Genomic DNA, 13,964 nt, shown 5'->3' on the forward strand with positions numbered 1-13,964 from the left:
AAAGCAACCGCATCTCTTCCCAGGATCACACGGTTGTCTATCACAGCAGTTGTACACTCTCAGGAAAAGACAGCTGTGTCAATGTGTCTCAGACAAGTACTATATTCTCTCTCTCTCTCTCTCTCTCTCTCTCTCTCTCTCCTCACACACACACACACACACACACACACACACACACACACACATGTGTCCCTGAGTTCCAAGCCTTAGTACAAATCACTTTGAAAGATAGAATTCTGCAGTTCTGGATAACTTCCCCGTCTGCAAAACACATCTCTGAGCAGGCCAATAAACTGCCTCCAAGTGATGGGCTAATAAAAAGTGGTTTGTCAAGTGATTTAGATTGTCCTGACATTTATTGGAAGAAAATCCTGTTCAAAGGTAGTTCTGAACTCTTTTTGTTGTGCTCAAGGGGTTTTTTGGGGGGTTAACAATACCACATCGCTTTCTCTCTTAAAAGCACCAGTTCAGCATTTGTGCCCAGAATATGTACCGCAAAGCAACAAAATTTGCTTATGATATAGATTGGGGGAAATTGGAATGAGAGGAGAGGCTGCTGAGACTAGCAGATCACGGCAGTATAGATGGCAGGAGAGTCCGAAGACCAAATAATTCAAACCTCTGCTTTGAAGCAGGAAATTCAGAAATAAAGTATCCTCAAGAGACAGCTTCTCACTTTCTGATTGTCCATAGCCTCTTTGGCAGCCTGAGACACCCCCTGTCCCAAAATCAGGCAGTTGAAATTGGATTGAAAATGGCCACATTACAACAGTGAACTCCTCCATGCCTTCTGTCAAGTTTATTTATTTATTAAGTGCCTTCAAGTCAGCCTTGTCTCCTGGCAACTGCCTCGAGAAATCCCTGCAGTTTCCTTGGCGAGATTTTCCCGAAGTCGTTTACCATTGCCTGTTTCCTAGGCTGAGGGAGAAGGACTGGCCCAAGATCTCCCAGCTGGCTTTGTGCCTACAGCAAGACTAGAACTCAGAGTTTCCCAGGTTCACCATTACGCCAAACTGGTTTGTCAGAGTATTTGCAGCGTGTCTACTATTGAGAGACAACTCAGGAGCAACAACACAGCACACAGAGGCTTTGTCTTTTAACAGTGGTTTATATACAAGACAGCTATACAGATACATATACGTGGTATGCAAATACCTGGCAATCAATCAGTTTTCTTTACTCTGCATGGAGAACCACAATGGAGACAGAACACAAGGAGAGAGAGATATGCCCTCTCATGGCCTCATATATATATAGGCAGCTTCTTAAAGTGGTAAAACCTTGTGGACCCATCCTCAGTCTTAAAGTGGCAATAACCATACTGATTCATCCTCATTGCATCAGCCTTACAATAGCTGGTCAGCTATTAAATCTCAATACCAAATCTCAAACCCTCTGACATGGTTCTCTTTCTGTCAAGAGAATTCCCTTAACTCTGTAAATCCCTTAATTCAGGATACAGTTGGGGCGACTGGATGGAGCCGAGCATTTATTGGCTAGATTCCCTTCCTGACACCTACATGGAGTTCGCAGCAGATAGTTTTTCTTCGCTCCCCGAGAAACATCTGCCACTGCCTAGGATTGAACTCTCAACCTTCCGAGGGAGAGGCGACGCAAGCCCCCCCCACCCCCCCCCCCCACCCCACCCCCCAACCCCCCCCCCCCCACAACCCCCCCCCCCCCCCCCCCCCCCCCCCCCCCCCCCCCTGCTATATAATGGATAGACTGATGATTGGATAGATGATGGATGGATGGGTGGAGAGAGAGAGAGAGATGATGGATAGAGGATGGATGGATAGATATAATGGATAGACCGATGATTGGATAGCTAGATGGATGGATAGAGAGAGATTATGGATAGAGAATGAATGGATGGATGGATGGATGGATGGATGGATGGATGGATGGATGGATGGATATGGGCCAACCCCTGGGTAGAATAGAATAGAATAACAGAGTTCGAAGGGGCTAGAGTAAGACGGTCCAACTTTATTCAAGATAATGTGTCCTAATGTTGATTTCATGTTTGCTCAAATAGTATCAGGCCCAGAACCATCATGTGACTCTTCCAAGCTAATTTCTTTATTGTTTAACGCCTACAGACAAAATATTGCAAGACCGAAGACTCTGCTACTCTGCTATCTGCATCCACCATATACTCTGGGGACTATTAGGGATCTATTAGAGATATCACATGATATCTCTCCCTATTTATTTATTTGTTTGTTTGTTTGTTTGTTTGTTTGTTTGTTTGTTTGTTTATGTCAATTGCTTACAAGATAATAGGTATAAGTAAAAACATAGTTATGAATACATGGATACATATAAGAAAAATAAAAAATAAAAGAAACAATAGGACAGGGACGGTAGGCACGTTGGTGCGCTTATGCACGTCCCCTACAGACCTCTTAGGAAAGGGGTGAGGTCAATAGTAGACAGTCTAAGGTTAAAGTTTTTGGGGTTTGGGAAGAAACCACAGAGTCAGGTAGAGTATTCCAGACATTGACCACTCTGTTGCTGAAGTCGTATTTCCTGCAATCAAGTTTGGTGCAATTAACCTTGAGTTTGTATCTGTTGTGTGCTCTTGTGTTGTTATGGTTGAAGCTGAAGTATTCATTGACAGGTAGGACATTGCAATGTATGATTTTATATACCATACTTAGATCGGACTGAAGGCGGTGTAATTCAAGGTTTTCTTGGTCTAGAATTTCAAGTCTGGTGGCATAAGGTATTCTATAATGAGTAGAGGAGTGGAGAACTCTTCTTGTGAAATATTTCTGGACTTTCTCAACTGTGCTAATATCAGATACGTAATGTGGGTTCCAGACTGATGAGCTGTATTCGAGTATTGGTCTAGCAAATGTTTTGTACGCTCTAGTTATTAGTAATATTACCAGAGAAAAAGTAAGATTAGGTTAACAACTCTTAATGCCTTTTTGCCTATGTAGTTACAGTGGGCTCTAGCACTTAGATCATTAGAGATGAGTACTCCAAGGTCCTTGACAGAGTTTGGATCATCAACAAGATCTTGACTATTCAGCCTGTATTTTATTTTCTGATATTTTTTGCCAATATGTAAGACAGAGCATTTATTTGTTGAGATTTGAAGTTGCCATTTGTTTGACCATTCTGATACATAGTCAAGGTCTTTTTGAAGGGTAGCATATTGTCTGTGGTATTGAACAGCTTTACATCATCAGCGAAAAGAACGCAGTTGCTCTTAATATGATCGCAGAGGTCATTTATGTAGAGTATGAAGAGAGTTGGTCCTAGAACACATATCTGGAGTGAATTGCCTCTTACTCCTCTGGAGTTGCATCCTTTTGCATTCCATCATCACTCATTCTGTTTTAGTTCTAGGTTGCTCTCCTGCAGTTCAAGCCCTCGGGCATTTTGGGAGGGGAGAGTGGAATCTGCAGCATTAAAAAAAAAGAGACGATTGGTGCTTCAGGAAAAGCTCTTACTAGACTGTGAAACGGAATATGTGGCAAAATCTCCTGCAGCAATTCTCATGATTAAAAAATAGTCCAAAAAAATAACATTAAAAAAAAAGTAACTTTGGTAACACAGATGCTCTAATTAACTTCAGACTCTGGGTCTAATAGTATGATGGAGCTTCCCTCTTGGACCTTTGCTCTCTTAGAAGTGGAGTGACAGTTGTTTAGATTGGCGGCCCCCAACTTTTTTGGCACCCGGGACTGGTTCCCTAAAGTGAGGTTTTTCCACGGTGTAATGATCTGGGACAAGGCACGAAGGCCACACAGCCAGTTGAGAGTTCAAACTCCCCTATAATGCTCCAGATTTTCCCCCAAATGCTCCCACATTCTTGGCAAGTACACACACACACACACACACACACACACACACACGGCAGCCTCTGGCTGCACCCAGTCCAGCAAAGCAAAGGAACAGGGAAATGAGTCCACGAAACAAGGAACAAACAATGAGTCCACAAAGTCAAGAAGAAGGCACTGAGTCCACAAGTAAGAAAGAAGCAAGCAGTTTTGCAAACTCCAAATGTCTGTACCAGGACACCAAACTCTACCAATTCAGCGTTTGTTCCCGACAAATGCCCCTCTCCTTAAATCTCAGTCCCCAGGTATGCCTTGTGATGAGGCGCTCTCCTCCTGAGTTGTGGGGTCGGCCTGCGCTGTTCCCACCTTCTCTCCACTCTCCGTGCTCAGGGATCAGGAGAGGGCGGTCCTTGCTCATCGCCTGGGCTCCGTCGCTTCTCATGTCCACTGCTTGTCCTCTCTCAGTCATCTTGCCCTCGTTCCTCCCTGCTAACTAGCCGTCCCAATCCTGAGGGGCCCTGGGCTGCCTCGGCCTGCTCCTCCCCACATTCCTCCGAAGCCAACAAAGCCACCCCCTCAATCTCTGTGGGCTCCAGTTCTGGGTTGTTTTCCTCCACAGATTCAGGCTCTGACGGGAGCATGACATGTGGACCGAAGCGGGCGTGGTTTCATGTGCTGCCTGCATCCCACAGATGGGGCTTCACTTGTTTGCACGGCCCAGTTTTTGGCCTGCCGTGGCCCAGTGCCAGTCCACAGACCGTGTGTGTGTGTGTGTCAGGAACCCTGATTGAGATGATTATGTGTATTATTTTCTTCTGAAAATATATGACCCTGGGACTTTTACCCTGGTGTTTCTCAACCGTGGCCACTTTAAGAGATGTGGACTTCCACTCCCAGAGTTCCATGGGTGGCTGGGGAATTCTGGGAGTTGAAGTCCATGCTTCTTCAAGCGGCCAAGGTAGGGAAATACAGTTCTACCCACAAGTCCCGCCATCTTTGAAAAACTGTATAGTTTTATTGATCAAATTGCTTTTCCTCTTTTTTAAAACTGCAGTGTGCCACTCTTCCTGCTTTTCTTGCACTGGAGGCTCTCCTGAGAACTGCACCGCTTGCACATCTCCTCAAGTCTTTCACGAAGGCCAGTGCAGCTCTGAGTGTCCAGAGGGATGGTTTCCTCAAGAAAGCCGTTGCTATGGTGAGTGTCCACAGCGGAACTCCTGGGCGGTAGAATCGAAGAGTCCAGGCAATCCTCGACTGACAACAGTTCACTTAGTGGACCAAGTTACAACGGCACTGAAAAAAAGTGACTATTTTATGACCATTTTTCACAGTTATGACCATTGCAGCCCCCACCCCCACCCCAGGTCACGTGATTTACATTCAAATGCTTGAAAAATTCATCTCACATTTATGATGGTCACACTGCCCTGGGGTCACGTGATCCCCTTTTGCGACCTTCTGACAGGCAAAGTTAATTCACTTAACAACCGGGTTAACTTATTGAACAACTGCAGTGATTCACTTAACAAGCGTGGCAAGAAAGGTCGTAAAACGGGGCAAAACTCACTTCACATAAATTTTGAGCTCAATTGTGGCTGTAAGTTGAGGGCTACCTGTATAACAAGAGAACTTTCTCCATCATAGCTACAAATAGTTCTCGACTTAGAGCCAATAAAAGCATCCGTGGTCATGCTGGACTCTTGACTAGGGGATAACCATGACCATCTGTCAAAATGACACAAAAAGAGGTCTCCAGAACTCTCCCTCAGGCAAGATTTTATGAAAGAGATCGGAAAGACATTCCATTTCATTTGACCCAGAAAAGGGGTACCATTTTATTTTATTTATTTTACTTTATTTATTTTACTTTATTTTATTTACTTTATTTTATTTTATTTTATTTTAATTATTTTACTTTATTTTATTTTAATTATTTTACTTTATTTTATTTTATTATTTTACTTTATTTTACTTTATTTTATTTATTTTATTATTCTATTCTATTCTATTCTATTCTATTCTATTCTATTCTATTCTATTCTATTCTATTCTATTCTATTCTATTCTATTCTGAAATTTATTTGTTGCCAATCCCAAAGGTGCTTTTTGTGAAAAGGCCACTGGACTTTCTGGTTTTTCTTCGAAGACGTTTTGCTTCTCATATCAGAGGCTTCTTCAGCTCTGACTGGATAATGGGAAATGGAAGGATTTATGCTCCTTGCAGACAGCTGGTCATTTGCATTCTTTTAGAGAATCGTTGAGGTCACTTGGAGACTTATCTGTGTCCTCAGGGTCACCTGAGTGGTGTTCCTCTAGTCTGCAGTTTTTTTTCTCTGGAAATCCATTCTTACTACCACACTATTCAAAGGGTGTTCATCCCCAGTTGGATAGCTAAAAGTATATAGAGATTCTCAGCATCCAGATCGTGGTTGTGCCAAAGGTGCTTTTTTCAAGAGGTCAACTGGACTTTCTTTTTTTTTCTTGGAACGCATTTCGCTTCTTATCCAAGAAGCTTCTTCAGCTCTGACTGGATTAGTGGGGAATGGAAGGATTTATACTCCTTGCAGACAGCTGGTCATTTGTATCCTTTTAGGGAGTCATTGAGGCCACTTGGAGGTTTATCTGTGTCCTCAGCATCACTTGAATAATGAAAATGTGGACCCTTCTTGGCTGTAGGATTTTTTATTTTTTTTGCTGCCCATCTTGCATCCAACAACACTGGGTTACCATTGAATGCCAGGAGTATCTAACACTGACCCTTGGTTCCATCTTCAATTTACAACTTAATTTTGAACCAGAGACTTCATAACTGAAAACAACTGGTGCAAGTTTGGGTCTTCCTTAATTCTCTCCTCTCTCCCCTTGGTGGAACTCAGATGCTTAACTGCTCTTTTGTGACAGTTTGATAGTGAAGAAGGTATTAACCACCTATGGATTTGGCTTTCTTTTTTATTTTTATTTTTTTCTGACTCGTCTTTTATTGCTGGCTTGTTAAAAATGATTTGTGTTGCTGACAAAGAAATATGCACAGGCTCCAGAAAAAAAACGAGTAAATAACAGATGGCAGAAGAGAGTTAGCAACGAAGATCCATATTAGAATAATGGGACTTTGAGGAAAGAATTACCTTGCCGGCAATGTGCATGTTCTCCCTTTGTTTTTAAATGGCCTCTTAGGCATTTCTGTCCGTGAGTGATAACACGGGAGTGTGCGGAGAAAGGTCTCCATATGTAAATGTTTTCGTGCTCCATGCTTACCATAGATGTCTACGGTTTGCATATGGGTGGCAGATGCCACTATTTCCCAGAATAACAGAGTTGGAAGGGACCTTGGAGGTCTTCTAGTCCAACCCCTTCCTCCTCAAGCAGGTAACCTTATACCATCAAAAAAGCACAACAAAGAATGTTTTTTCTGCGCCAACTCAGAAAGCTCAAAATGCCCAAGGAGCTGCTGATACAGTTCTACAGAGGAATTATTGAGTCTGTCATCTGCACCTCTATAATTGTCTGGTTTGGCTCTGAAACCCAACAGGAGAGACACAGACTTCAGAGAGTAATTAGGACTGCAGAAAAAATAATTGCTAACAACCTGCCTTCCATCAAAGACCTGTATACTGCACGAGTCAAAAAGAGGGCTGTGAAAATATTTACAGACCCCTCACATCCCAGACATAAACTGTTTCAACTCCTACCCTCAAAATGACGCTATAGAACATTGCACACCAGAACAACTAGACACAAGGACAGTTTTTTCCCGAACGCCATCACTTTGCTAAACAAATAATTTCCTCAACACTGTCCAACTATTTACGAAGTCTGCACTATTAATTATCACTATTAATCTTCTCATCACTCCTTATCACCCATCCCCTCCCACTTGTGAGTGTAAGACTCTAACTTTGTCGCTTGTATCCTTACGATTTTTATTGACTGTTTCCTAGTATGATTTGATTGCTTATTTGTATCCTACGACTATCATTAAGTGTTGCACCTTATGATTCTTTACTCTTGACGAATTTATCTTTTCTTTTATGTAAACTGAGAGCATTTGCACTGAAGACAAATTCCTCATGTGTCCAATCACCCTTGGCCAATAAAGTATTCTATTCTATTCTATTCTATTCTATTCTATTCTATTCTATTCTATTCTATTCTATTCTATTCTATTCTATTCTATTCTATTCTATTCTATTCTATTTGCAGGTGCCAAGTGTCTGAATTTTGAATTTGAAAGTGTTTTGACTGCTAAATGGTTCAGATTTGCAATGCTTTTCCCCACTGTTTTTCAGCCTAAAGGGTTATTTTATTCAGTGTCTTCAACCTCTAAACAGCCCTGTAACTTAAATGTGGAATTATATAGATATAATGTGGAGTGGCACTTAATATCCATATTAAAAGACTTACAGCATGGTATAAGAATAGAGAGCCCTCTTAATGATGATTCAGAAGTATAAGATATTTTAAAAATACTCCCAACATATTGCCTATTTACTTATAAATAATATAGATCACACATTCTCACTTCTCTCATCTGAGGCATTTGAAATCAAGGCCACCCCTGAATATAGCTGATGTAGCCTGATTTATAGTCTCCACGGAAACGGTGTTGATAAATTTTTGGCTGTAGCTCACTTAGCTCTATTTCCTTGGCTGTTTTGCCCAGCTAGGCCAATCCTATAAAACTACAAATTCGCTTAGCAATTTTATCTTTCGATCTGTTTTCTCTGAAGTAACCCCTGTTCCAACCTCATTTTGCTTTCTTCTGTGCCCTGGAACTTTATTACTTGACCAATAATACTTGAGGTTTTTGTGATTTCTTCTGTCATGGAGAAGTTGAAGTGATTCTTAGCTCATTTTGCTTAGCCAAACTAAGACATCACACGGCAAGATTTTATGATTTTAGCATCTTCTCCTTCCGCGACCAGTCTGGATGAAATGCTGCATTGGATTTCTCGCTTGGCTTTGTCTTCTATCGAGAACCAGCCAAAATTCTGCAAGATAGTTTTATGACGCAGCCAGCAATTCTATATCATAGCCCAGTGATGGCGAACCTTTTTGTTGTGGAGTGCTGAAAGTGCGCATGTGCCGGCACCCACAATGCAATGTGCCTCACCCCCCTGCGCATATGCGCGCAATACTTCCAGAAATACCAGAAGTGCCAGTTTTCAGCCTCTGGGGAGGCCTCTGGAGCCCGGGGGCGGCCATTTTCACCCTCACGAGGAAAGCCTCTGGAGGCTGAAAACAGACCCGTTTCGGCACTTCTGGTATTTCCGGAAGGCCCGTTTTTCGCCCTCCTGAGGCTGCAGAGGCTTCCCTCGAGCCTCCGGGAGGGTGAAAACGGCCTCACGGGCTGAAAATCAGCTGGGAGGCACGCGCATGCGCAGTGCAGGTAAGTTTGGCTTGGGCTCACGTGCTACAGGTTCGCCATCATGGTCATAGCCAATGCTTTTGGATCTATCAAGCTATCCCTTTGGAACAGAAATACAAGTAGTCCTCGGCTTACAACCGTTCATTTAGTGACCGTTTTGAAGTTACAATGGCCCTGAAAAAGTGACTTGTGAATGTTTTACACAGTTAAAGACTATTGCAGCATCCCCCTGGTGACATGATCAAAATTCAGACCCTTGGCAAATGACTCATATTTATGATGGTTGCAGTGTCCTGGGGTCACGTGATCCCTTTTGGCGACCTTCTGAGAAACAAAATCAATGGAGAAACCAGAATTCCTTGACAATTGTGTTACTAACTTCAACCACTGCAGTGATTCACTTAACAACTGAGGTTAGAAAGAGTTTCTCTTAGCAACAGAAATTTAAACACCTGAATATTTTCATTACAAACTCCAGGCATGGAAATTTAAACTCTGTGAAACAATTGGTTAAAAAGGAAAATGGATTTAAATCTCACTGGGATTTGGCTAGACCTAGTAAGCTACAGAGCTGGGTCCTAATTACAAGTAGTCCTTGAGTTACGACCACAATTGTGCCCAAAATTTGTGTTGTTAAGCGAGCCAGTTGTTAAGTGAGTTCCCCCCATTTTACAACCTTTCTTGCCGCAGTCATTAAGTGAATCACTGCAGTGGTTACGTTCAGAAAATTTTGGGGCCCATTGTGGTTGTAAGTCCAGGTCAACCTGTTATACCCTTAAGATCATAACGTGCTAGCAGGATATACAATATATTACCTTAAGAAACTTATGCAGATATATATTCCCAGGGTTTTTTCTCATTAAAGCCCATTGGACTTATTTTTAAATTAAATATCAAACACAGATTTATACAGCGTAGAGTGCCCAACTGTTAGTCCATCAGAATATGAATAACTAGCTTGATACCTGTGCTTTGCTACGAAACTATGTGGTCGGGCTTAGTTTTGGGGGAGGAAAATAAGGGGAAAACATTGTGCCTCTGCCTACCAGTATCCATCAGTATTCATCTGGCTAGCATCCTGTCAGTTTGTGAGAGAGTTGAGGGCTGTTTGGAAACTGAAACAGTGTTTGCTGTGTGAGCAAGGAGACGGCAAGGAGCCTGGGTGTGGCTTAGCTCAACTGTTCTGTACTAAAGCTGCTTGCTGCTGTGAAACTGAAACTGAAACTCCTCTCCGCTGCTTGTGTTTTGCATTTGGAACAGATTTCTTTTCAGGTGGGAAGAGGGAGTAGAACTCCTTAGCATCAGAGCGTGTTAATAATAATATACGAAATACTAATGCTCTGATGGTCATTTCTAAAAATCCTTTCTTAGTGAGCACCTAGAAGCCGAGAGGAACATATGTGCCAAATTTGAAGTTTGTAGGCTTTACGGTTCTGGAGAGTTTGTGATGATGCGTGAGTGGCATTTCGCTTTTATATATATATCTATATATATATATAGCTTATGCTTGTCCACAAATGCCATTTGTGCAGAAAAAGAGGTACACGACAGTATAATTGGTGATTCCAAGAATTGAATCAGGGAAACCAACAGGTAGACACATGCCCCATGGCACTGAAACAGTCCCTTCAATTTTGCTCGATAACAGAAGGGATTCCACAATGAGTCAGGTGAGCCATAAGTTTACTCTGTACCTGTTTTTTATCCTCTTTAAAAGCAAAAAGAGCCGGGAAGGAGCAGCGGGTGTGGGCGTGAACCTTCAAACTTTGCTTTAGACGAACTTTTCGAAAACTTCAAAGCTATGACTAATGCGGACTTTAATCTTCCCCCATTTCATTTTGAGTTGAGTGTTTTTTGTACGTAAGGAGTAAGCCTGGTGTGTAGCTGAAGAGATAAGCAAGCTCTAAGTTGTTGGTTTTTTTTTTGTTAATGGAAAATGCTTGCCTGGACTCTGTTTTTTTTTGGGGGGGAGGAGGAGGTCTAGGAAAAAAATCTATTTGCTGAGTCGACAGGCAAGACAAATCTTTTCCGTGCCTGTATATTGGTGTTACTGGTTTCTTTTTTTTTTTTCATGTAATGTTGGACGTAGAATCAAAAAATAAAAATAAAAAGAGGTTTATGGAGGAGGACGTGTTGCAAAGAAACGGAGAGAAAGATTTTATTAGAGTTGCTTTTTAACAAGCCGCCTAGGAGTAGGACAGCTCTCTGGTGGGTGGAGACGAACAGAGCCCATATGTTTTTAGCAGATGGTTATATGTCAATTTGTAGCAGGGAGGAACAGGATGGGATGATTAACAGCTATTTTTCGTATGGTGGCCCACATATATAGGCAGTCCCCGTTCATTTAGTGACTGTTGGAAGTTACAACGGCACTGGAAAAAAGAGACCTATGACCATTTTTCACAGTGATGACCGTTGCAGCGTCCCTGGGGTCATGTGACCGACATCCACCCGCTTAGCAACAGGTTCATATTTATGACGGTTGCAGTGTCCCAGAGTTGCGTGATCCCCTTTTGTGACTTTCTGACAAGCAGAGAGTCAATAGGGAAGACAGATTTGCTTAACAAGCGTGTTACTGATTTAACAACTGCAATGATAGAGTAGAATAGAACAGAACAAAACAGAACAGAATAGAATAGATGATATGGAATGGAATGGAAGGGAAAAGGGAATAGAATAGAATAGAATAGAATAGAATAGAATAGAATAGAATAGAATAGAATAGAATAGAATAGAATTCTTTATTGGCCAAGTGTGATTGGACACACAAGGAATTTGTCTTGGTGCAAATGCTCTCAGTGTCCATAAAAGAAAAGATACATTCGTCAAGAGTCAAGAATCATCAGGTACAACACTTAATGATAGTCACAGGGTACAATAAGCAATCAAATCATACTAGGAAACAGTCAATATAAATTGTAAGGATACAAGCAACAAGGTTACAATCATAAAGCCACAAGGGGGAGGGGATGGGTGAAAGGAAGGATTCACTTAAACGGGCATGAAAGGATGTAAAATGGGGCAACACTCGCTTAACTACTGTCTCGCTTAACAACACAAATTTTCAGTGCAATTGTGGTCATAAGCCGAGGGCTACCCATAATTAGGGCCCAGGTCTGTCGTTTACTAGGTCTAGCCCAGGGGTGTCAAGCTCAAGGCCCACGGGCCAAATCTGGCCCGCGAGGTGCTTAGATCTGGCCCACGGGGTCACCCTGGAAACACCAAAGGACCGGTTTGCGGTGCTTCTGCCGGCAAAAATGGAGCTCGGGAGGGCCGCCCATAGCTGGCAGAGGGTTGCAGGAGGTCATCACGGCCGAAAAAGGAGCTCGGGAGCCCGTTTTTTCTGGCAGAGCCCTCTGCCCACCACAGGCACCCCAGACACGAGTGATGTCAAGCTGGCCACCACACCCACCCTGGCCACGCCTAGTCTAGCCAAATCCTAGGAGATTTAAATCCCATTTTACTTTTTACTACTTGTTTCACAGAGTTCAATCTCCATGCCTGGGTTTTTAATAAAATATTAAGATACTTAAAGCTGTAAGGAAAATAATTATCTGGCCGCAATTTCTTGCCTGACCATGGGATCATGCAACAATTGAGGAAGGATTGAAACCAATGCATGAGAATGAAGCTATTGTGGCTCCCTTTAGCCCAGACAATCTAATTTCATTTTCAAAAATGAATCTGATTTCTTCTCCCCTCCTGAGAAGAATAAACATTGGCCCGTTTTGTTCCAGCTGTTGATTGTCCTGCTGCAGACCCCCTGGGAGCACAAAGCAATAACAACCCCAAACACAATCTGTATTGAAATTGTTTTTCCAGCCGTGGACAATCCTTCTTTTTAGAGACAGAGAGCCTCTGTTGTCTTCAAATATGTCATGTAATTAGCATTGATAGATTGTGTTTGCATCCCAAGCTTGGTTGTAGAAAATTCCCAGCAATGATCCAACTAACAGAAAAATCTTCAATGATAATTACACACATACACAGAGAGAGAGAGAGATTGAGAGAGAGAGATTTAGATAGATAGATAGATAGATAGATAGATAGATAGATAGATAGATAGATAGATAGATAGATAGATAGATAGATTTGTGAAAACCAAATATGTCTATGGAGATTCTCAGCCATCCAGGTCATGGTTGTCCCAAAGATGCTTTTTCCAAGAGGGAACTGAACTTTCTTTGAAGATGTCTTGCTTCTCATCCAAGAATCTTCTTCAGCTCTGACTGGATGGTGGGGAATGGAAGGGTTTATACAAAGAATGCAAACGACCAACTGAAAGGAGTATAAATCCTTCCATTCCTCACCATCCAGTCAGATCTGAAGAAGATTCTTGGATGAGAAGCGAAATGTCTTCAAAGAAAAACCAGAAAGTCCAGTTGCCTCTTGAAAAAGAAAGAAAGCAGCTTTGGGACAACCAAATGTTCACATAGCCACGTTCTCAGCAATGACCCAACTAAGGCCAGACTGGGCCAACTTGCTGTGTTGCCATGGGACAATTCAACTCATGCAAAAGTTGAATTGATTTTGACTGAACCATGCCCAATAATAGCAAAAGAAAGAAAAGCAATCCAGAAATACAAGAGGTATAATAATTTCGACAAAAACGTGATCACCAATTATAAAAGAACCTGAATGAGACAATTAATGCAGTGTTGAATTGTCCCGCAGCCAGTGGTCCTGTGGCGAGCCAGCCATGGCAAGTTGATCATGGCAAGTTGGCCATGGTGAGTTGGCTGTGGCAAATTGGTCACAGAGAGTTGTCCTAGGTCCAACTAAGGCAGGTGTCTGTAATAGATTTA

At 42.2% G+C, this 13,964-nt stretch overlaps 1 protein-coding gene across 1 annotated transcript in view; it reads left to right on the plus strand.

The window, feature by feature from the left end:
• The window catches only part of FRAS1 (Fraser extracellular matrix complex subunit 1), a 419,940-nt gene that overhangs the window by 199,799 nt on the left and 206,177 nt on the right, over positions 1-13,964 (plus strand). The window contains 1 exon segment of the mRNA XM_087962750.1: positions 4,849-4,989. Coding sequence (XP_087818876.1) covers positions 4,849-4,989 — 141 coding nt within the window.

The sequence above is a fragment of the Notechis scutatus genome, chromosome 4 (assembly GCF_049901735.1).
Source record: "Notechis scutatus isolate UNSWTSFEM ecotype Mainland chromosome 4, rNotScu1.2, whole genome shotgun sequence".
NCBI classification, from domain to species: Eukaryota; Metazoa; Chordata; class Lepidosauria; order Squamata; family Elapidae; genus Notechis; species Notechis scutatus.